This window comes from Ascaphus truei, chromosome 21 (genome assembly GCF_040206685.1).
Source record: "Ascaphus truei isolate aAscTru1 chromosome 21, aAscTru1.hap1, whole genome shotgun sequence".
In the NCBI taxonomy this organism is placed as follows: Eukaryota; Metazoa; Chordata; class Amphibia; order Anura; family Ascaphidae; genus Ascaphus; species Ascaphus truei.
Window position 1 is genome coordinate 25,061,266 of NC_134503.1, and position 24,766 is coordinate 25,086,031.

General features: G+C 53.4%; 1 protein-coding gene across 6 annotated transcripts in view; it reads right to left on the reverse strand.

The window, feature by feature from the left end:
- NR6A1 (nuclear receptor subfamily 6 group A member 1) overlaps window positions 1-24,766 on the reverse strand; it is a 290,975-nt gene that overhangs the window by 55,230 nt on the left and 210,979 nt on the right. For all 6 annotated transcript variants that reach the window (XM_075579388.1, XM_075579387.1, XM_075579384.1 and 3 more), the window contains one exon: window positions 11,219-11,376. In XM_075579388.1, coding sequence (XP_075435503.1) covers window positions 11,219-11,376 — 158 coding nt within the window. The remainder of the gene's footprint in view (window positions 1-11,218; window positions 11,377-24,766) is intronic.

The following is a 24,766-nucleotide window of genomic DNA, read 5'->3' on the forward strand; positions in this document are numbered from 1 at the left end:
TACGCCGGGAGATACGTTATAACAGCGTCACACTGCGAGTTATCCTACGCCGGGAGATACAGTATAACAGCGCTCACACTGCGAGTTATCCTACGCCGGGAGATACAGTATAACAGCGTCACACTGCGAGTTATCCTACGCCGGGAGATACAGTATAACAGCGCTCACACTGCGAGTTATCCTACGCCGGGAGATACGTTATAACATCGCTCACACTGCGAGTTATCCTACGCCGGGAGATACAGTATAACAGCGTCACACTGCGAGTTATCCTACGCCGGGAGATACAGTATAACAGCGCTCAAACTGCGGGTTATCCTACGCCGGGAGATACGTTATAACATCGCTCACACTGCGAGTTATCCTACGCCGGGAGATACAGTATAACAGCGCTCACACTGCGAGTTATTCTACGCCGGGAGATACAGTATAACAGCGTCACACTGCGAGTTATCCTACGCCGGGAGATACAGTATAACAGCACTCACACTGCGAGTTATCCTAAGCCGGGAGATACAGTATAACAGCGCTCACACTGCGAGTTATCCTACGCCGGGAGATACAGTATAACAGTGCTCACACGGCGAGTTATCCTACGCCGGGAGATACAGTATAACAGCGCTCACACTGCGAGTTATCCTACGCCGGGAGATACAGTATAACAGCGCTCACACTGCGAGTTATCCTACGCCGGGAGATACGTTATAACAGCGCTCACACTGCGAGTTATCCTACGCCGGGAGATACAGTATAACAGCGCTCACACTGCGAGTTATCCTACGCCGGGAGATACAGTATAACAGCGCTCACACTGCGAGTTATCCTACGCCGGGAGATACAGTATAACAGCGCTCACACTGCGAGTTATCCTACGCCGGGAGATACAGTATAACAGCGCTCACACTGCGAGTTATCCTACGCCGGGAGATACAGTATAACAGCGCTCACACTGCGAGTTATCCTACGCCGGGAGATACAGTATAACAGCGCTCACACTGCGAGTTATCCTACGCCGGGAGATACAGTATAACAGCGCTCACACTGCGAGTTATCCTACGCCGGGAGATACGTTATAACAGCGCTCACACTGCGAGTTATCCTACGCCGGGAGATACAGTATAACAGCGCTCACACTGCGAGTTATCCTACGCCGGGAGATACGTTATAACAGCGTCACACTGCGAGTTATCCTACGCCGGGAGATACAGTATAACAGCGTCACACTGCGAGTTATCCTACGCTGGGAGATACAGTATAACAGCGCTCACACTGCGAGTTATCCTACGCCGGGAGATACGTTATAACAGCGTCACACTGCGAGTTATCCTACGCCGGGAGATACAGTATAACAGCGTCACACTGCGAGTTATCCTACGCCGGGAGATACAGTATAACAGCGCTCACACTGCGAGTTATCCTACGCCGGGAGATACAGTATAACAGCGCTCACACAGCGAGTTATCCTACGCCGGGAGATACAGTATAACAGCGCTCACACTGCGAGTTATCCTACGCCGGGAGATACAGTATAACAGCGCTCACACTGCGAGTTATCCTACGCCGGGAGATACAGTATAACAGCGCTCACACTGTGAGTTATCCTACGCCGGGAGATACGTTATAACAGCGCTCACACTGCGAGTTATCCTACGCCGGGTGATACGTTATAACAGCGTCACACTGCGAGTTATCCTACGCCGGGAGATACAGTATAACAGCGCTCACACTGCGAGTTATCCTACGCCGGGTGATACGTTATAACAGCGTCACACTGCGAGTTATCCTACGCCGGGAGATACGTTATAACAGCGCTCACACTGCGAGTTATCCTACGCCGGGAGATACAGTATAACAGCGCTCACACTGCGAGTTATCCTACGCCGGGAGATACAGTATAACAGCGCTCACACTGCGAGTTATCCTACGCCGGGAGATACAGTATAACAGCGCTCACACTGCGAGTTATCCTACGCCGGGAGATACAGTATAACAGCGTCACACTGCGAGTTATCCTACGCCGGGAGATACAGTATAACAGCGCTCACACTGCGAGTTATCCTACGCCGGGAGATACGTTATAACAGCGCTCACACTGCGAGTTATCCTACGCCGGGAGATACAGTATAACAGCGCTCACACTGCGAGTTATCCTACGCCGGGAGATACAGTATAACAGCGTCACATTGCGAGTTATCCTACGCCGGGAGATACAGTATAACAGCGTCACACTGAGAGTTATCCTACGCCGTGAGATACGTTATAACAGCGCTCACACTGCGAGTTATCCTACGCCGGGAGATACGTTATAACAGCGCTCACACTGCGAGTTATCCTACGCCGGGAGATACAGTATAACAGCGCTCACACTGCGAGTTATCCTACGCCGGGAGATACGTTATAACAGCGCTCACACTGCGAGTTATCCTACGCCGGGAGATACGTTATAACAGCGCTCACACTGCGAGTTATCCTACGCCGGGAGATACAGTATAACAGCGCTCACACTGCGAGTTATCCTACGCCGGGAGATACGTTATAACAGCGCTCACACAGCGAGTTATCCTACGCCGGGAGATATGTTATAACAGCGCTCACACTGCGAGTTATCCTACGCCGGGAGATACAGTATAACAGCGTCACACAGAGTTATCCTACGCCGGGAGATACGTTATAACAGCGTCACATTGCGAGTTATCCTACGCCGGGAGATACAGTATAACAGCGTCACACTGAGAGTTATCCTACGCCGTGAGATACGTTATAACAGCGCTCACACTGCGAGTTATCCTACGCCGGGAGATACGTTATAACAGCGCTCACACTGCGAGTTATCCTACGCCGGGAGATACAGTATAACAGCGCTCACACTGCGAGTTATCCTACGCCGGGAGATACGTTATAACAGCGCTCACACTGCGAGTTATCCTACGCCGGGAGATACGTTATAACAGCGCTCACACTGCGAGTTATCCTACGCCGGGAGATACAGTATAACAGCGCTCACACTGCGAGTTATCCTACGCCGGGAGATACAGTATAACAGCGCTCACACTGCGAGTTATCCTACGCCGGGAGATACGTTATAACAGCGCTCACACTGCGAGTTATCCTACGCCGGGAGATACAGTATAACAGCGCTCACACTGCGAGTTATCCTACGCCAGGAGATACATTATAACAGCGTCACACTGCGAGTTATCCTACGCCGGGAGATACGTTATAACAGCGCTCACACTGCGAGTTATCCTACGCCGGGAGATACAGTATAACAGCGTCACACTGCGAGTTATCCTACGCCGGGAGATACAGTATAACAGCGCTCACACTGCGAGTTATCCTACGCCGGGAGATACAGTATAACAGCGCTCACACTGCGAGTTATCCTACGCCGGGAGATACGTTATAACAGCGCTCACACTGCGAGTTATCCTACGCCGGGAGATACAGTATAACAGCGCTCACACTGCGAGTTATCCTACGCCGGGAGATACGTTATAACAGCGCTCACACTGCAAGTTATCCTACGCCGGGAGATACAGTATAACAGCGCTCACACTGCGAGTTATCCTACGCCGGGAGATACAGTATAACAGCGCTAGCACTGCGAGTTATCCTACGCCGGGAGATACGTTATAACAGCGCTCACACTGCGAGTTATCCTACGCCGGGAGATACAGTATAACAGCGCTCACACTGCGAGTTATCCTACGCCGGGAGATACAGTATAACAGCGCTCACACTGCGAGTTATCATACGCCGGGAGATACAGTATAACAGCGTCACACTGCGAGTTATCCTACGCCGGGAGATACAGTATAACAGCGCTCACACTGCGAGTTATCCTACGCCGGGAGATACGTTATAACAGCGCTCACACTGCGAGTTATCCTACGCCGGGAGATACGTTATAACAGCGCTCACACTGCGAGTTATCCTACGCCGGGAGATACGTTATAACAGCGCTCACACTGCGAGTTATCCTACGCCGGGAGATACAGTATAACAGCGCTCACACTGCGAGTTATCCTACGCCGGGAGATACAGTATAACAGCGTCACACTGCGAGTTATCCTACGCCGGGAGATACAGTATAACAGCGTCACACTGCGAGTTATCCTACGCCGGGAGATACAGTATAACAGCGTCACACTGCGAGTTATCCTACGCCGGGAGATACAGTATAACAGCGTCACACTGCGAGTTATCCTACGCCGGGAGATACAGTATAACAGCGCTCACACTGCGAGTTATCCTACGCCCGACGAAACACAATAACAGCGCTAACACTGCAAATAAGGGGGGGGGGAGATGGGAAACGGGGGGAAGATATGTGCGGGGGAGAGAGATGTGAGCGGGGGAGAGAGATGTGAGCGGGGGAGAGAGATGTGAGCGGGGGAGAGAGATGTGAGCGGGGGAGAGAGATGTGAGCGGGGGAGAGAGATGTGAGCGGGGGAGAGAGATGTGAGCGGGGGGAGGAAAATGTGAGCGGAGGGGGAGAATAATGTGAGCGGGGGAGAGAGATGTGAGCGGGGAGAGAGATGTGAGCGGGGGGAAATGTGAGTGGGCGGGAGATGTGAGAGGAGGGAGATGTGATCGGAGGGAGGAAAATGTGAGCGGGGTGAGGGAGACGTGAGCGGGGGGGAGGGAGACGTTAGCGGGGGGAGGGAGACGTGAGCGGGGGGAGGGAAACGTGAGCGGAGGGGAGGGAGACGTGAGCGGAGGGAGACGTGAGCGGGGGGAGGGAGACGTGAGCGGAGAGAGGGAGATGTGAGCGGAGAGAGGGAGAGGTGAGCGGGGAGAGGGAGACGTGAGCGGGGGGAGGGAGGTGTGAGCGGAGGAGAGGGAGACGTGAGCGGAGAGAGGGAGACGTGAGCGGAGAGAGGGAGAGGTGAGCGGAGGGGAGGGAGACGTGAGCGGGGGGAGGCAGACGTGAGCGGAGGGGAGGGAGACGTGAGCGGGGGGAGGGAGACGTGAGCGGGGGGAGGGAGACGTGAGCGGAGGGGAGGGAGACGTGAGCGGGGGGAGGGAGACGTGAGCGGAGGGGAGGGAGACGTGAGCGGGGGGAGGGAGACGTGAGCGGGGGAGGGAGACGTGAGCGGGGGGAGGGAGACGTGAGCGGAAGGGAGGGAGACGTGAGCGGGGGGAGGGAGACGTGAGCGGAAGGGAGGGAGACGTGAGCGGGGGAGGGAGACGTGAGCGGGGAGAGGGAGACGTGAGCGGGGGAGGGGGACGTGAGCGGGGGGAGGGGGACGTGAGTGGGGGGAGGGAGACGTGAGCGGGGAGAGGGAGACGTGAGCGGGGGGAGGGAGACGTGAGCGGGGGAGGGAGACGTGAGCGGGGAGAGGGAGACGTGAGCGGGGGGAGGGGGACGTGAGCGGGGGGAGGGGGACGTGAGCGGGGGGAGGGAGACGTGAGCGGGGGGAGGGAGACGTGAGCGGGGGGAGGGAGACGTGAGCGGGGAGAGGGAGACGTGAGCGGGGGGAGGGAGACGTGAGCGGGGGGAGGGAGACGTGAGCGGGGGGAGGGAGACGTGAGCGGGGGGAGGGAGACGTGAGCGGGGAGAGGGAGACGTGAGCGGGGAGAGGGAGACGTGAGCGGGGAGAGGGAGACGTGAGCGGGGGGAGGGAGACGTGAGCGGGGAGAGGGAGACGTGAGCGGGGAGAGGGAGACGTGAGCGGGGAGAGGGAGACATGAGCGGGGAGATGTGAGCGGGGGAGGGAGACGTGAGCGGGGGAGGGAGACGTGAGCGGGGAGATGTGAGCGGGGGAGGGAGACGTGAGCGGGGAGACGTGAGCGGGGGGAGGGAGATGTGAGCGGGGGGAGATGTGAGTGGGGGGAGATGTGAGCGGGGGGGGAGAAGATGTTAGCGGGGGGGAAAGATGTGAGCGGGGGGGAGAAGATGTGAGAAGGGGGGGGAAATGTGAGCGGGGGTGGAAGATGTGAGCAAGGGGGAAGAAGATGTGAGCGGGGGGGGGAAAGATGTGAGCGGGGGGAGATGTGAGCAGGGTGGGGGGAGAAGATGTGAGCGGGGGGGAGATGTGAGTGGGGGGGAGAAGATGTGAGGGGGGGGAGAGATGTGAGCGGGGGGAGAGATGTGAGCGGGGGGGGGAGAAGATATGAGCGGGGGGAGATGTGAGCGGGGGGAGATGTGAGCGGGGGGGAGAAGATGTGAGCGGGGGGGAGAAGATGTGCGCGGGTGGGGAGAAGATGTGAGCGGGGGGAGAAGATGTGAGCGAGGGGGGGGAGATGATGTGAGCGGGGGGGGGAGATGATGTGAGCGGGGGGGAGATGATGTGAGCGGGGGGGAGTAGATGTGAGCGGGGGGGGGAGAAGATGTGAGCGGGGGGGAGAAGATGTGAGCGGGGGGGAGATGATGTGCGCGGGGGGGAGAAGATGTGAGCGGGGGGGAGAAGATGTGAGCGGGGGGGAGAAGATGTGAGCGGGGGGGAGAAGATGTGAGCGGGGGGGAGAAGATGTGAGCGGGGGGGGAGAAGATGTGAGCGGGGGGGAGAAGATGTGAGCGGGGGGGAGAAGATGTGAGCGGGGGGGAGATGATGTGCGCGGGGGGGAGAAGATGTGAGCGGGGGGGGAGAAGATGTGAGCGGGGGGGAGAAGATGTGAGCGGGGGGGAGAAGATGTGAGCGGGGGGGAGAAGATGTGAGCGGGGGGGGAGAAGATGTGAGCGGGGGGGGAGAAGATGTGAGCGGGGGGGGGGGAAGATGTGAGCGGGGGGGAGGAGATGTGCGCGGGGGGGAGAAGATGTGCGCGGGGGGGGAGAAGATGTGAGCGGGGGGGAGAAGATGTGCGCGGGGGGGGGGAAGATGTGAGCGGGGGGGAGGAGATGTGCGCGGGGGGGAGAAGATGTGAGCAGGGGGGGGATGATGTGAGCGGGGGGGATGATGTGAGCGGGGGGGAGAAGATGTGAGCGGGGGGGGAGAAGATGTGAGCGGCAGGGGAGAAGATGTGAGCGGGGGGGGAGAAGATGTGCGCGGGGGGGAGAAGAGGAGAAGATGTGAGCGGGGGGAGATGTGAGCGGGGGGGGGAAGATGTGAGCGGGGGGGAGAAGATGTGCGAGGGGGGAGAAGATGTGAGCGGGGGGGAGAAGATGTGCGCGGGGGGGAGAAGATGTGCGCGGGGGGGGAGATGTGAGCGGGGGGGAGAAGATGTGCGCGGGGGGGGGAAGATGTGAGCGGGGGGGAGGAGATGTGCGCGGGGGGGAGAAGATGTGAGCAGGGGGGGATGATGTGAGCGGGGGGGAGAAGATGTGAGCGGGGGGGGAGAAGATGTGAGCGGCAGGGGAGAAGATGTGAGCGGGGGGGAGAAGAGGAGAAGATGTGAGCGGGGGGAGATGTGAGCGGGGGGGGAAGATGTGAGCGGGGGGGGGAAGATGTGAGCGGGGGGAGAAGATGTGAGCGGGGGGGAGAAGATGTGCGCGGGGGGGAGAGATGTGAGCGGGGGGGAGATGTGAGCGGGGGGAGAGATGTGAGCGGGGGGGAGATGTGCGCGGGGGGGAGAGATGTGAGCGGGGGGGAGATGTGAGCGGGGGGGAGATGTGAGCGGGGGGGAGATGTGAGCGGGGGGGAGATGTGAGCGGGGGGGAGGGGAAAGATGTGAGCGGGGGGGAGATGTGAGCGGGGGGAGGGGAAAGATGTGAGCGGGGGGGAGAAGATGTGAGCGGGGGGCGTTATCAGGGCAAACAGACGCAGTTTGAGGTGCAGTTTGAGGTGCAGTTTGGAGGTGCAGTTTGGAGGTGCAGTTTGAGGTGCAGTTTGGAGGTGCAGTTTGGAGGTGCAGTTTGGAGGTGCAGTTTGGAGGTGCAGTTTGGAGGTGCAGTTTGAGGTGCAGTTTGAGGTGCAGTTTGGCGGTGCAGTTTGGAGGTGCAGTTTGGAGGTGCAGTTTGGAGGTGCAGTTTGGAGGTGCAGTTTGGAGGTGCAGTTTGGAGGTGCAGTTTGGAGGTGCAGTTTGGAGGTGCAGTTTGGAGGTGCAGTTTGGAGGTGCAGTTTGGAGGTGCAGTTTGGAGGTGCAGTTTGGAGGTGCAGTTTGGAGTGCAGTTTGGAGGTGCAGTTTGGAGGTGCAGTTTGAGGTGCAGTTTGGAGGTGCAGTTTGGAGGTGCAGTTTGGAGGTGCAGTTTGAGTGTGCAGTTTGAGGTGCAGTTTGGAGGTGCAGTTTGAGGTGCAGTTTGAGGTGCAGTTTGAGGTGCAGTTTGAGGTGCAGTTTGGAGGTGCAGTTTGGAGGTGCAGTTTGAGGTGCAGTTTGAGGTGCAGTTTGGAGGTGCAGTTTGGAGGTGCAGTTTGAGGTGCAGTTTGAGGTGCAGTTTGGCGGTGCAGTTTGGAGGTGCAGTTTGAGGTGCAGTTTGGAGGTGCAGTTTGGAGGTGCAGTTTGGAGGTGCAGTTTGGAGGTGCAGTTTGGAGGTGCAGTTTGAGGTGCAGTTTGGAGGTGCAGTTTGGAGGTGCAGTTTGGAGGTGCAGTTTGGAGGTGCAGTTTGGAGGTGCAGTTTGGAGGTGCAGTTTGGAGGTGCAGTTTGGAGGTGCAGTTTGAGGTGCAGTTTGGAGGTGCAGTTTGGAGGTGCAGTTTGGAGGTGCAGTTTGGAGGTGCAGTTTGGAGGTGCAGTTTGGAGTGCAGTTTGGAGGTGCAGTTTGGAGGTGCAGTTTGAGGTGCAGTTTGGAGGTGCAGTTTGGAGGTGCAGTTTGGAGGTGCAGTTTGGAGGTGCAGTTTGGAGGTGCAGTTTGGAGGTGCAGTTTGAGGTGCAGTTTGGAGGTGCAGTTTGGAGGTGCAGTTTGGAGGTGCAGTTTGGAGGTGCAGTTTGGAGGTGCAGTTTGGAGTGCAGTTTGAGGTGCAGTTTGGAGTGCAGTTTGGAGGTGCAGTTTGGAGGTGCAGTTTGGAGGTGCAGTTGGAGGTGCAGTTGGAGGTGCAGTTTGGAGGTGCAGTTTGAGGTGCAGTTTGAGGTGCAGTTTGGAGTGCAGTTTGGAGGTGCAGTTTGGAGGTGCAGTTTGGAGGTGCAGTTTGGAGGTGCAGTTTGGAGGTGCAGTTTGGAGGTGCAGTTTGAGGTGCAGTTTGGAGGTGCAGTTTGGAGGTGCAGTTTGGAGGTGCAGTTTGAGGTGCAGTTTGAGGTGCAGTTTGGAGGTGCAGTTTGGAGGTGCAGTTTGGAGGTGCAGTTTGGAGGTGCAGTTTGGAGGTGCAGTTTGGAGGTGCAGTTTGGAGGTGCAGTTTGGAGGTGGAGTTTGGAGGTGGAGTTTGAGGTGCAGTTTGGAGGTGCAGTTTGGAGGTGCAGTTTGGAGGTGCAGTTTGGAGGTGCAGTTTGAGGTGCAGTTTGGAGGTGCAGTTTGGAGGTGCAGTTTGGAGGTGCAGTTTGGAGGTGCAGTTTGGAGGTGCAGTTTGGAGGTGCAGTTTGGAGGTGCAGTTTGGAGGTGCAGTTTGGAGGTGCAGTTTGGAGGTGGAGTTTGGAGGTGGAGTTTGAGGTGCAGTTTGGAGGTGCAGTTTGGAGGTGCAGTTTGGAGGTGCAGTTTGGAGGTGCAGTTTGGAGGTGCAGTTTGAGGTGCAGTTTGAGGTGCAGTTTGAGGTGCAGTTTGGAGGTGCAGTTTGGAGGTGCAGTTTGGAGGTGCAGTTTGGAGGTGCAGTTTGGAGGTGCAGTTTGAGGTGCAGTTTGAGGTGCAGTTTGAGGTGCAGTTTGAGGTGCAGTTTGAGGTGCAGTTTGAGGTGCAGTTTGAGGTGCAGTTTGAGGTGCAGTTTGGAGTGCAGTTTGGAGTGCAGTTTGGAGGTGCAGTTTGGAGGTGCAGTTTGAGGTGCAGTTTGGAGGTGCAGTTTGAGGTGCAGTTTGGAGGTGCAGTTTGGAGGTGCAGTTTGGAGGTGCAGTTTGGAGGTGCAGTTTGGAGGTGCAGTTTGGAGTGCAGTTTGAGGTGCAGTTTGGAGGTGCAGTTTGAGGTGCAGTTTGGAGGTGCAGTTTGAGGTGCAGTTTGAGGTGCAGTTTGGAGGTGCAGTTTGGAGGTGCAGTTTGGAGGTGCAGTTTGGAGGTGCAGTTTGAGGTGCAGTTTGGAGGTGCAGTTTGGAGGTGCAGTTTGGAGGTGCAGTTTGGAGGTGCAGTTTGGAGGTGCAGTTTGGAGGTGGAGTTTGGAGGTGGAGTTTGAGGTGCAGTTTGAGGTGCAGTTTGAGGTGCAGTTTGGAGGTGCAGTTTGGAGGTGCAGTTTGAGGTGCAGTTTGAGGTGCAGTTTGGAGGTGCAGTTTGGAGGTGCAGTTTGGAGGTGCAGTTTGGAGGTGCAGTTTGAGGTGCAGTTTGAGGTGCAGTTTGAGGTGCAGTTTGAGGTGCAGTTTGGAGTGCAGTTTGGAGGTGCAGTTTGGAGGTGCAGTTTGAGGTGCAGTTTGGAGGTGCAGTTTGAGGTGCAGTTTGAGGTGCAGTTTGGAGGTGCAGTTTGAGGTGCAGTTTGGAGGTGCAGTTTGGAGGTGCAGTTTGGAGGTGCAGTTTGGAGGTGCAGTTTGGAGGTGCAGTTTTAGGTGCAGTTTGAGGTGCAGTTTGGAGGTGCAGTTTGGAGGTGCAGTTTGGAGGTGCAGTTTGGAGGTGCAGTTTGGAGGTGCAGTTTGGAGGTGCAGTTTGGAGGTGCAGTTTGGAGGTGCAGTTTGGAGGTGCAGTTTGAGGTGCAGTTTGAGGTGCAGTTTGGAGGTGCAGTTTGGAGGTGCAGTTGGAGGTGCAGTTGGAGGTGCAGTTGGAGGTGCAGTTTGAGGTGCAGTTTGAGGTGCAGTTTGAGGTGCAGTTTGAGGTGCAGTTTGAGGTGCAGTTTGGAGGTGGAGTTTGGAGGTGCAGTTTGAGGTGCAGTTTGAGGTGCAGTTTGAGGTGCAGTTTGGAGGTGCAGTTTGGAGGTGCAGTTTGGAGGTGCAGTTTGAGGTGCAGTTTGGAGGTGCAGTTTGGAGGTGCAGTTTGGAGGTGCAGTTTGGAGGTGCAGTTTGAGGTGCAGTTTGGAGGTGCAGTTTGAGGTGCAGTTTGGAGGTGCAGTTTGAGGTGCAGTTTGAGGTGCAGTTTGGAGGTGCAGTTTGGAGGTGCAGTTTGGAGGTGCAGTTTGGAGGTGCAGTTTGGAGGTGCAGTTTGGAGGTGCAGTTTGGAGGTGCACTCTATCAGAAAGAGGAGCCTCAAGCAATGGATCTGATCATCGTGTCCCATGATACCCACTAAGTACAGCACAGAGCATCTCGCAGGGGATGTTCTGCTCAGGTAAGGCTCGCGGCGCACCTGGACGACGGGGTGGACACAGGAGAAGGCTGGTTGCTCTCGGAGACTCCGTTGCCGGGGGAGCTGTGGTCGCTGTCCCCGTTGTTGCTCCAGGAATTGTTGGCCTCCTCCTCGAACTCCTGGCCGGACATTATCCGCTCAATCTCTTCATCCGAGATCTGCGAGGACGGGAGCGGGGGTTAGTCTGCAGTGTACTGTCTCTGAAGTGGGTGAATCCCTTTACCTCCCCTTGCCTCAGGCCCAAAAATTAGAGTGTAAGCTCTGTGTCCATAACAGCCCCCAATAAATCCGCTTTGAAAGTTGATCCTGAAAATGTCCATCATAATCTTACCTGTCCTTCCCTTTTCCTATCGGGTCTCCTGGCAAGCAGGGGACGTGCATAACAAGGACTACATTATAACTTGTGTGTATATAAAGTGCTTGCCAACTTGTAGGCTGCTGGTCACTTATAACATGGCCACCCTATCGTTCGTCACAATGAGGAAATCGAGCACAAATCCTTATATTGTTAATTTCAGCATTAATATCAAGGTACAACTTGTATTACATCACTCTGCATATTACAGACACGTCGGCTATCCAGCCATGCGGGGGTTTGGGTGAACAGATGTCCAGGTTTAGCTGGGACAGTCCTGGCTTTCAGTCACTGTCCTGGTTGGTTGGCACTCGCAGGTCGCAAAATTTGTCAAGGTTTTTCCTGGTACAAATATGGTCACCATAGCAAAGTGTCCAGCATTGAACGGACACTTTCTCCAGCAAAGAATGAGAGGTAACAGTGTGTATACCGGTATTACCTCTCTGGGCGTGTATGTGTATACCGGTATTACCTCTCTGGGCGTGTATGTGTATACCGGTATTACCTCTCTGGGCGTGTATGTGTATACCGGTATTACCTCTCTGGGCGTGTATGTGTATATCGGTATTACCTCTCTGGGCGTGTGTGTGTATACCGGTATTACCTCTCTGGGTGTGTATACCGGCATTACCTCTCTGGGCGTGGATGTGTATACCGGTATTACCTCTGTGTGCGTGTATGTGTATACCGGAATTACCTCTCTGGGCGTGTATGTGTATACCGGTATTGCCTCTCTGGGCGTGTATGTGTATACCGGTGTGACGGTAGGGCTAGCTGGCATCACAAAACTGGGATGAAGCCCAGCTAGCTACCCCTAAATCTGTGTAACTTGGCCACCTATGTAAGGCTTATTGCAACCAAATGTATTTAATATCTGGGGGAGAACAGAGAATGCATAATGCACTATGTATGTAATAATGTATTCCAAAGCCCTTTATTCCGTTAATACAATCCCTAAGTCTAGTTGAGCAAGCAATATGAGGTAAAGTGTTTTGTGATCTATGTGTAAGCACTGTGATGTAATTTGGGAGTCAGCCCTGTAAAGTGTTAATTGGATTATGTGACTATGTACTCATTTCTAAGATAGCAGACTTGTAATGGGATTTGCATGTGAGTTATATTTGTATGGAGGGGACACTGATGTAGTCAGCGGAGGTTCCTGCAGATACATGTGTATTGAGACAATGGTTGGGAGACATTTGGTGAGTGAGAAAAAGTGAACAATCAGGGATGGGGATGGGTTCTTAGCACGCCCTCTGGCTGTTGTGGCACCAACCTAATCCATGCTCTGATTGTCCAGCAGCCCCCTCCCATGTAAGGATAGCCACAGAGGGCTATATAAGGGGTGCAGCTGATCAGAGAATCAGATCTAACTTCAGAGTGCATCTGATAGCAAGAGAGGCTGACAGAGACTGAGAGACACTCTGGGAAGGATTGTGGAGATTCCCTCAAAGGACTATCTGAGAGACAGAAAGACTGAGAGACATTCTGTAAAGGAGTTTGGATCTTTACTGTGACCAGCTGGAGATACACGTCAGGGGCTCTGCTGTGTGATCCGCACTCTGATATCCTGGACGAGAAGCGAACAGGGCAAGCCTTCTTGAAGCAGCCCCCGCACCTAGCAAGGCTAGAGTCTACTCCCCAGGCCCCCAGTTGGTATTGCATCTTGTTTTGTGCATCTTTGTTTAGTCTGCCGGCGTGCCAGAATAAAACCCATTTTATTCAACATCTTTGTCATGTCTGGTGCTTGTGATCCCGGTGGTTTTGGTGTAAAAGTACTGGTCTTCCGTGACAACCGTATTACCTCTCTGGGCGTGTATGTGTATACCGGTATTACCTCTCTGGGCGTGTATGTGTATACCGGTATTGTCTCTCTGGGCGTGTATGTGTATACCGGTATTACCTCTCTGGGTGCGTATGTGTATACCGGTATTGTCTCTCTGGGCGTGTATGTGTATACCGGTATTACCTCTCTGGGCGTGTATGTGTATACCGGTATTGTCTCTCTGGGCGAGTATGTGTATACCGGTATTACCTCTCTGTGTGCGTATCTGTATACAGGTATTACCTCTCTGGGCGTGTATGTGTATACCGGTATTACCTCTCTGGACGTGTATGTGTATACCGGTATTACCTCTCTGGGTGTGTATGTGTATACCGGTATTACCTCTCTGGGCGTGTATGTGTATACCGGTATTGTCTCTCTGGGTGTGTATGTGTATACCGGTATTACCTCTCTGGGCGTGTATGTGTATACCGGTATTGTCTCTCTGGGCGTGTATGTGTATACCAGTATTGTCTCTCTGGGCGTGTATGTGTATACCGGTATTACCTCTCTGGGTGCGTATGTGTATACCGGTATTGTCTCTCTGGGCGTGTATGTGTATACCGGTATTGTCTCTCTGGGCGTGTATGAGTATACCGGTATTACCTCTCTGGGTGTGTATGTGTATACCGGTATTGTCTCTCTGGGCGTGTATGTGTATACCGGTATTACCTCTCTGGGCGTGTATGTGTATACCGGTATTGTCTCTCTGGGCGTGTATGTGTATAGCGGTATTACCTCTCTGGGTGTGTATGTGTATACCGGTATTGTCTCTCTGGGCGTGTATGTGTATACCGGTATTGTCTCTCTGGGCGTGTATGTGTATAGCGGTATTACCTCTCTGGGTGTGTATGTGTATACCGGTATTGTCTCTCTGGGCGTGTATGTGTATACCGGTATTACCTCTCTGGGCGTGTATGTGTATACCGGTATTACCTCTCTGGGCGTGTATGTGTATACCGGTAAAGCAGCCCCCTCCCCCCCCCCCCACCGGTCCCCTTACCTCCTCAGATGCCGGCGGGAGGTGCGCGGGTGCATCCGACTAGTGCCAGTGCGTGCGGGAGCTGAGGCAGGCTGTCGGGGGTATAGGCGGCTCCCGTAGCAGGACGCTGCCATCTTGCGCACAGTCGCAGTGAATTGCGCATGCACAGAAGGAGCTGCAGGGCGGCCATTAGCCAGAAAAGGCTCCGCAGGGACGACAGCCCCAAGCATGCATAGGGGCAGGTAGTCAGGTGCACCAGAATAGCCAATAGGGCTGCAGCTTCCCCTGCAAGGGGAATATAGACACATTTGGCGCACGAGGACCACGCCTGTCGGAGCTGGGACAAGGAAGGGGTAAGAGGTATGTGCAGGTGTCTGTGGCATCTGCACTAGGCCAGGTATCCCCTGTTAGACCCCGGTGTAGCTTGTGGTTGCTGCAGGGACAGGCCCATAGATAGGGGCACTGCCCCTGTAGAGCCAGAACATAGGGACAAAGCCAGGATGCGGCTGCATCCTGGACTAGGGTGATCTGGGACCAGATCACCCCTCTGATACAAGAGACATTGCATATGGTGGGACCCACCCAACCAGAGCCGGAGGCTTCGCGGACACATCCCTGGATCCCATCAAGTAGACATCAGCGCGCCCGGGTGTGGGACCACATAGCAGGTACCTCAACTCTGCATGTGCACCAACCATAGACTTTAGGGGCAGCGCTGTACCACATTTTGGGGAGGGACTGTATACTCCTGGACATCTGTGTGGTTGGGTGCTCGAGGTTCCTCTGAGTACTTTGGGGTATGTGTTTCCAGGTGGGGGGGATAAAGTACCGGTGGTCACGGCCGTGCGTGGCCTAGTTGTGGTGATATATATATACACACACACACACAATTAGGTCCGGAAATAATTGGACACTGACACAATTTTCATAATTGTTGCTCTGTACGCCACCACAATGGATTTGAAATGAAACAACCAAAATGCAATAGATGTGCAGACTTTCAGCTTTAATTCAAGGAGTTGAACAAAAATATGAAACGTTTAGGAAACGCAACCATTTTCATACACAGTCCCCTTATTTCAGGGGCTCAAATGTAATTGGACAAATGAACACAATCAAATAAAATGTTCATTTTTAATACTTTATCCAGAATCCTTTGCAGGCAATGACTGCTTGAAGTCTGGAACGCATGGACATCACCAAATGCTGGGTTTCCTCCTTTGTGATGCTTTGCAGGCCTTTACTGCAGCTGTCTTCAGTTGTTGTTTGTTCGTGGGTCTTTCTGCCTTAAGTTTTGTCTTCAGCAAGTGAAATGCATGCTCCATCGGGTTGAGATCAGGTGATTGACTCGGCCATTGCAGAATATTCCACTTATTTGCCTTTAAAAAACTCCTGGTTGGAGATACTTCAGCTGAACACCGGCAAATCACACCCTATGTATGTGGAGGCACTGGTATTCCCATAGAGCCTTCCAGTTCCCCGATCATACCGGGAACCAACACCGACATAGTGAGGGCCGTAATAAGGGCATACCTGCAGGAAGCCGGCGAACTGCCTTTGGATAGTCTGACCATCCACCCCATCCTTCTGGAAGAGTGTTGTAAGATATCTGCACAGGACAGACATGGAGATCTCTTCAACCTGCAGGCGGGGTTAACAGAAATCCCACCAGAGAGAGTGAAGAGCATGGCCGCATTGTGCTGCTACCCCGACCGAGACAAGGCCGATCACCCCTTTTCTCTGGAGAGTATGCCCAGCAAGGCTATAAGCTGGTGCCGGAAGTGCGGGAATGGACCTCCAAGATTCCTGGAAGAATTAACGTATTCAATCAAAATATCTCCCCATATCCCATGGCCTTTGATCAGTGGCGAAGATTTGGACGAGTTTATCCCGTCACCCCGTGGAGGAGATGCCTTAGGTGAATGCCACAGAAGCATCCTAACAGCAAGCCGAGCTTACATTCAACTGTGGAGACTTAACACTGCCGGCCGGGTGGAAAGACCGACTCACGGTCAAGTTGGAAGAACGCCGGGCCATGTTTTCCACAAGTGAGATGGATGTGGGCTGCAGCCGAAACGCCCAACACACCATCAGGCTGAGTGACACTACACCATTCCGAGAATGTTTTCGTCGAATCACCCCTCGGGATGTGGACGATAAAAGGGACGTTTAAAAGAGATGGAGACAGCAGGGATTGTGACCATATCCCAGAGTCCCTATGCCTCGCCCATCGTGGTGGTGAGAAAGAAGAATGGGTCGTTAAGATTGTGTCGATTACCGGACACTGAACAACCGCACAGTGCACGATCAGTACACTCTTCCTCGCATCGAGGAGATTCTCAAAACCCTAAAAGGAAGCCAGTGGTTCAGTGTTCTAGACTTGCGATCTGGGTACTACCAGGTACCGATGAGTGCAGAACACCAGGAGAAGACCAACTTCGTCTGTCCCCTGGGCTTCTATCAATTTACGCGCATGCCCCACGGCATCTGTGGAACTCCCACAACCTTTCGATGTCTAATGGAGAAAACCATCGGTGACATGAACCCTCGGGAATGCTTGGTCTACCTGGATGATATCATTGTCTTTGGTAAGACCTTGGAGGAACATGAAGAACGTCTGCTTTAGGTGCTGGACCGTCTGGGTCAAGAAGGCCTGAAACTATCCCTGGACAAGTGCCGGTTCTGCCACACCTCGGTGACCTATGTGGGACACGTGTCCACCGATGAGATCGCTACGGACCCTGACAAAGTGGAAGCGGTGTTTGTCACGGGAGACCAGTACTTTTACACCGAAACCTCCGGGATCACTAGCACCAGCCAGGAGTTGTTGAATAAAATGAGGTTTATTCTGGCACGCCAGCAGACAAAACAAAGATGTACAAAACAAGATACAATACCAACTGGGGGCCTGGGGAGTAGACTCTAGCCTCGCTAGGTGCAGGAGCCTGCTTCAAGAAGGCTTGCCCTGTCTGCTTCCCATCCAGGATATCAGAGTGATCACACAGCAGCCACTCTGACATGTATCTCCAGCTGGTCACTGTCAAGATCCAAACTCCTTCTCAGAATGTCTCTCAGTCTCTCTCTGATGCTCTGAGATGCTCGCCACACTCCTTCCCCAGTGTCTCTCTCAGATGGTCCTCTGACGGAGTCTCGCTAGGTGCAGGGGCCTGCTTCAAGAAGGCTTACCCTGTCCGCTTCTCATCCAGGATATCAGAGGGCTGATCACACAGCAGAGCCTCTGACGTATCTCCTGCTGGTCACTGTAAAGATCCAAACTCTTTTACAGAACGTCTCTCAGTCTCTCTGATAGTACTCTGAGGGAATCTCCACACTCCTTCCCAGAGTGTCCCTCTCTCTCTGAAGGTATATCTGAATTATTTGACCAACAGCACCTCTTATATAGCCCTCGGTTGCTATCCTTTACAGGGGACAGGGGCTGCAGGCAAATCAACGTACGGATTAAATTAGTGCCACACAAGCCAGAGCAGGGGCTTGCTAAGGCACTCAAGACCTCCCACTGGGTTGGAGCATCAGTGTCTGGGCAGTACAATGCTCTTACGCCCAGATCTGATCAGCAGCCTTTCACCTCCCCCAGGAGACCTGACACCTAGCTGTCCCTAATCTTATCATTTCTATAGAAACCTTCAACTAAGTGGATTGCTTAGTATTTCTCCATAGAGATGACAGTAACAATGGAATATCTGTGCTTTCTTGCAGGGCTGACACCCAAAGTACATTACAGAACAACGTTGATTCACTAAACTGTGGGATTGCATTTTCAGGGAATAACGAAAAGAGGCTTTGAAATACATTCTTACAGACATAGTGCATTATACATTCCCTGTTCTCCCCCAGAGATTAAATACATTTGGCTGAAATAAGCCTTACATAGGTGACCAAGTTACATAGATTTAGGGGTAGCTAGCTGGGCTTCATCCCAGTTTTGTGATGCCAGCTATCCTTACCGTCACAGTGGTGAACTAGCCACGACCTGAAAATGTCATGTAGCTACGCTCTTTCCTCGGCTTCTGTGGTCACTATCGCCGCATTGTGGAGGGGTATTCAAGTAAGTCCAAGCCCCTCAACAATCTCCTCAAAATATACCCCGAGTACACAGGGCGAACGGCTACATCTACCAGACAGCCATTCGATGATAAATAGACGACCGACTGCGAGCGTGCCTTCTTGGGCCTGAAAAAGAGCTTAGCAGAGGCACCTGTTCTCGATTAAGCCGACCAAGAACAGCCCTACTTTCTCCATGTAGATGCAAGTCTCAATGGTCTGGGTGCAGTCCTGCACAAAAAGTATCCAGCTGGCCTCCGACCAGTGGCCTACGTCAGCCGCAGTCTGACTCCCGGTGAGCAGAACTACCTTGTCAACAAGTTGGAGTTCCTCGCCCTCAAGTGGGCCATCGTGGACAAGCTCCATGACTACTTGTACAGTTTAACCTTTGAGGCGAGGACGGATAACAATCCGCTTACATACATAACATCCGCCAAACTGGATGCTACCGGCCACCGATGGCTGGCGGCGTTATCTAACCACAAATTCACGCTGAAATATAAACCTGGGCCCTTGAATATCGGAGCGGATGCTCTATCCCGAAGACCAGGACTGAGCACCACTCCAGAAGATGACCTCTGGGAGGAGATCCCAGGACCAGGGATGAGAGCAATGTGCAACACGGCCGCTGTCATAGAAGACAGAGTGGCCTTCACAGAGCCGAGGGCCGCGGATTCCTTAGGATGCCAATCCAAAGCCATCCCCGCCACTTACTGTGATCCAGAACATCACCCATGATAAGAGCATAGCGTAGAAGGATATGGTCCAATATCAGTTCCGGGACCCTGTGGCTGGCATCATCCTCCAGGCCGTCCAGAAAAACAAGCCTGCCCTTCTGAGACGTGCCCCCAGCGACATGGTCACTATCCTCATGCGAGAAGCGGATAAGTTCGAGATTGACAATGGTCTACTCTATAGGGTGGTACAATACCACAATCACCCAGATAGACGGCAACTGGTTCTCCCCAGACAAAGTCCAGTGGGACGAAACCGGTTGGGCTTTTTTGATGCTTTGAGGCCACCATACCCAATCTCCTGAGAAGCCCTGATTGGAAGGAGACTGCTGAGACGACCGTGACGCAGCGGAGTGCCCCCACAGTGGGTGAGAGACGCTGGCGGAGGTAATCGCGGTTTGTTCCTGACTGAGAAGTGGAGCGGTCGCATTGGGAGCTGTCATCTAAGGAGAAGGGTTGAAGAGCGCCCAAAGTCACTTCTTGTTTACTTACCAGCGGGGAAAGTGTGAGTGTGTTACCATTCCCCTCTGTGTTGTCTGTCATATTAAGTAAATGATAATGCACTATACTCTCTACATTTGTGTTCTTTTCTTCATATGAGGGTCTACAAAGAGTCTGCTGACCTGGAGAATCCTCTACTTGGAGTTACAGTATTATGTGTTTTTCAGTGCTAATCAACACTGGGATCATTTGCACATATTAACTGTTTCATCACTTTGCACCACGAACACCGTTTTGTTTAGGTTCTCCCCAGAAACCTGCAATATATGGTTCTGAAAGCCTTGCACGATGACCATGGCCATCTCGGTGTGGAGAAGACCTTTGGGTTGGTCAGAGACCGATTCTTCTGGCCACGGATGCGCGAGTCTGTAGAACGACACTGTCTTCAGTGTTCAAGGTGCATCCAGCGCAAGACTCTCCATACCAGAGCCACACCAATGGCTCACCTGAAGAGCTCGGGCGCCATGGACTTAGTGTGCATGGATTTCCTGTGCATAGAACCTGATGCCCGAGGTATCAGTAACGTGATGGTCATTACGGGCCATTATACCTTGCTACGCACAAGCCTTCCCCACCAAAGACCAGAAGGCCATAACGGTGGCGAAGATCCTGTGGGAGCAGTATTTCATGCATCATGGCCTACCCAACCGCCTTCATTCCGACCAAGGCATTGACTTTGGAGAGTAACCTTATCCGGGAACAGATCAAAATCCTTAATATTACCAAGTCCAGAACAACGCCGTGTCACCAGGAGGGAGATGCACTACCGGAGCGGTTCAACCGGACCATCCTGGACATGCTTGGGACTCTGAAAGGAGAGCAGAAGACGGAGTGGAGTAGGCATGTAGAGCCTCTGGTGCATGCATATAACTGCACCCGCCATGAATCCACAGGGTAGACGCCATACTTCCTCATGTATGGGCGAGAAGCTCGGCTTCCAGTAGACATGCGTCTGAGGGTATCAACCGATGGGGTACCCAATATGATGCACTTCCGCTATGTGCAAAGGCTGCAAGAGAACCTGCAGCAAGCCTACTATCTAGCGGAGAAAGCTGCCGCTCACTTAAATGCCAATAATAACAGGCGATACGACTCCAAGGTCAGACAAAAATTAGCCCGACCGTTGGCGTGACGGTGTGTTCGAGGTCGAGTCACAGATGTAAGGCCTCCCAGCCTATCGCATAAAAGACGCAGATAGCCGGGTAAGAGTCTGGTACCGTAAACACCTTCTCCCTATCCCGCAAGTGGGAGACAATGAGCCAGAGATACCGGCTACACCACTGGACGGTGAGCCGGAACAATCAGAAGCTAACAAAGAGATTATAATTGAAACCATCCCTGAGACCACCCAGGATCATACAGACGGGGAAGAAACCATCAATGAAACAGTAGAGGATCCTATGGAGGGACTCTCTCAAAGGGGACCCCAAAGTCACGGAGCATCTCCGGAGGAGCTACGGGTAAAGGGCCCAGACAAACAATGCCTACTAGGGTGGCTCCAACGAGCCAACCGCTGGATCCTAGAAGCCCATGCTTCAAACCGAAAAGAGACTATTCAGAGACTTTTATACCCTCAACGGGAGATGCTGAGCCTCAGGACAATGCTTATAACTCTCCAGAGGGAGTAACTGAAGAACCACTCAGGTGAAGCCAAAGAGTTAGGCATCCCCCAAACTGGATGACCTATGATTATATTGGGGCACCCCACTATGAGGCTCAGCACTGGTCTCGACGCTCAGTGATTGTAATGTTCACTGAGCTGTATAATCTCATATAAAGTCGTTGATGATGTGGTAAGTTGTACATATGGCTTGCATTTTTATTGTGTAAATATTGTTGTGTACACTGTTCCCAAGTGGGGACGTTGGGGTTTCACCAGGGGGAGAGAATAGCAGGTCACCCCTGGGTCCCGTTACCTCCTTAGATGCGGGCGGGAGGTGCACAGGTGCATCCGACTAGTGTCGGTGCGTGCGGGAGCTGGGGCAGGCTGTAGGGTGTTTAGGCACGGCTACCGAGTCGTTGGCGGCGCCCGTAGCAGGGCGCCGCCATCTTGCGCACCGTCGCCCAGGCGCAGTGAGTTGCGCATGCACAGAAGGAGCTGCAGGGCGGCCATTAGCCTGAGAAGGCTTCGTGGGGACTACAGCCCCCAGCATGCAAAGGGGCAGGTAGTCAGGTGCATCAGAATAGCCAATAGAGCTGCAGCTTCCCCTGCAAGGGGAAAATAGATACATTTGGTGCGCGAGGACCACACCAGTCGGAGCTGGGACAAGGAAGGGGTAAGAGGTATGTGCAGGTTTCTGTGTCACCTGTACTAGGTGAGGTATCCCCTGTGTAGCTTGTGGTTGCTGAAGGGACAGGCCCATAGATAGGGGCACTGCCCCGTAGAACCAGGGACAAAGCCAGGACGCGGCTGCATCCTGGCCTACGTGATCTGGGACCAGATCCCCCTCTGATACAAGACACATTGCATATGGTGGGACCCACCCAACGTAGAGGCAGAGGCTTCGCGGATACATACCTGAATCCGTAGATCCCATCAAGGAGACATCAGCGCACCCAGGTGTGGGACCACACAGCAGGTACCACAACTCTGCATGTGCACCAACCACACACTTTAGTAAAATCCTGTACAAGTGGAGACGCTATCCATAGACCATCCAGGTACACCCCAGGCTCCCAGTAGCAGAGGCTCAGGCCTCCTTCGAGACGCAGGTAAAAGCAGCATACACACTAGCCGCTAGATCTCCCAGGGGGTGGGGGAAAGTGCGCTACACCAGTATTACCTCTCTGGGTGTGTATGTGTATACCGCTATTACCTCTCTGGGCGTGTATGTGTATACCGGTATTACCTCTCTAGGCGGGTATGTGTATACCGGTATTATCTCTCTGGGCGTGTATGTGTATACCGGTATTACCTCTCTGGGTGTGTATGTGTATACCGGTATTAGCTCTCTGGGCGTGTATGTGTATACCGGTATTACCTCTCTGGGCGTGTATGTGTATACCGGTATTACCTCTCTGGGCGTGTATGTGTATACCGGTATTACCTCTCTGGGCGTGTATGTGTATACCGGTATTACCTCTCTGGGTGTGTGTGTGTATACCGGTATTACCTCTCTGGGCGTGTATGTGTATACCGGTATTAGCTCTCTGGGCGTGTATGTGTATACCGGTATTACCTCTCTGGGCTTCTATGTGTATACTCATATTACCTCTTTGGGCGTGTATGTGTATACCGGTATTACCTCTCTGGGCGTGTATGTGTATACCGGTATTACCTCTCTGGGCGTGTATGTGTATACCGGTATTACATCTCTGGGCGTGTATGTGTATACCGGTATTAGCTCTCTGGGCGTGTATGTGTATACCGGTATTACCTCTCCGGGCTTCTATGTGTGTACTCATATTACCTCTCTGGGCGTGTATGTGTATACCGGTATTACCTCTCTGGGTGTGTATGTGTATACCGGTATTACCTCTCTGGGCGTGTATGTGTATACCGGTGTCACGGGAGACCAGTACTTTTACACCAAAACCACCGGGATCACAAGCACCAGACGGGACAAAGTTGTTGAATAAAATGGGGTTTATTCTGGCACGCCTGCAGACAAAACAAAGATGCACAAAACAAGATACAATACCAACTGGGGGCCCGGGGAGTAGACTCTAGCCTCGCTAGGTGCGGGGGCTGCTTCAAGAAGGCTTGCCCTGTCCGCTTCTCGCCCAGGATATCAGAGAGATGATCACACAGCAGCCACTCTGACATGTATCTCCAGCTGGTCACAGTCAAGATCCAAACTCCTTCTCAGAATGTCTCTCAGTCTCTCTCTGATGCTCTGAGATGCTCGCCACACTCTTTCCCAGTGTCTCTCTCAGATGGTCCTCTGACGGAGTCTCCACTCTCCTTCCCAGAGTGTCTCTCCCTCTGATAGCCTCTCTGAAGGAAGTGGTGAAAGAAACTACGGCGCTCTCTCCGACAATAGAAGGTGAAATAATAAACGTTTTTAATACTACCGTATACAGGACTTCGACGCGCACTTTTAATACTGGTGCACTACTGCGAAGACCAGCGACTGCTGCTCAACACTAAGGCTTTGGTCCCGCTTGCTACTGCAGCGCCCGCTGTGGCGGACGCTGCAGGGACGAGAGCCCTCCCCTCAATGGCGCCGGGCCCGCTGCGAGGGAATTGAGAGCAGGACTCGCGACGGAGCGCTAGGCCATGCCCCCCGGCAGTTCAGCCAATGAGGGAGAACCTGCCGGGTGATGTCATGGTCGCGCCCCCGTCACTCCCCAAACACGCCACCCCCCCGCCCCCCACCCCCCGGTCTCTCTTCCTGCAGCTCACTGCAGACCGGGGAATCGGGTGGGCGTGCAGCGGAGGCACTGGGACCTTAGCCTAAGGGTCTATCCAGGACCTTCAAATGGAAGTAGAAAATGGAGAAAGGTAAGGAGAGCGCAGAACAGAGAAAGGTGGATGTAATACTATCTATTGTCCCACTAGGGGGGTTGGTATAACACCAATTGCCCACTGAGATCAGCACAAGTGGTCAAGTTGCCACAGTCAATGCCTGCAAACAGTGGTATAGCACAGGTGACAATAACATGAGATAAGTAAATGAAACTACTTACACGGCCATGTGCAAGTAAACTGCGTTGAAAAGGTTTCTTTTCTTTACTCAATCCTCTTTCAGGAGGGTTGTCTTCTGGGATTCTCTGGCTGTAGGTCCCCCGGAAATTAATGGGCAAACGTGGACAGTGTGTTATACTCAAAACATAGCATTTTATTACAAAATAAATATCAACACTCACAACCAAATTCTCCTCGGTCGTCACAGCAGTGTTCGCTTCTTCCGCGTCTCAGACAGGTCCCAACTACCGCGTCCGGTCATCGGCTGGTGCTCCTGCTGGAACGCAAGTGGAACGTACAGCAACGGTGGCCGCCGAGGTCCAACAGAGGTCTGCTGATTTGATTTTTTTTAGCCCAAATCAGCAGACCTCTGTTGGACCTCGGCGGCCACCGTAGCTGTACGTTCCACTTGCGTTCCAGCAGGAGCACCAGCCGATGACCGGACGCGGTAGTTGGGACCTG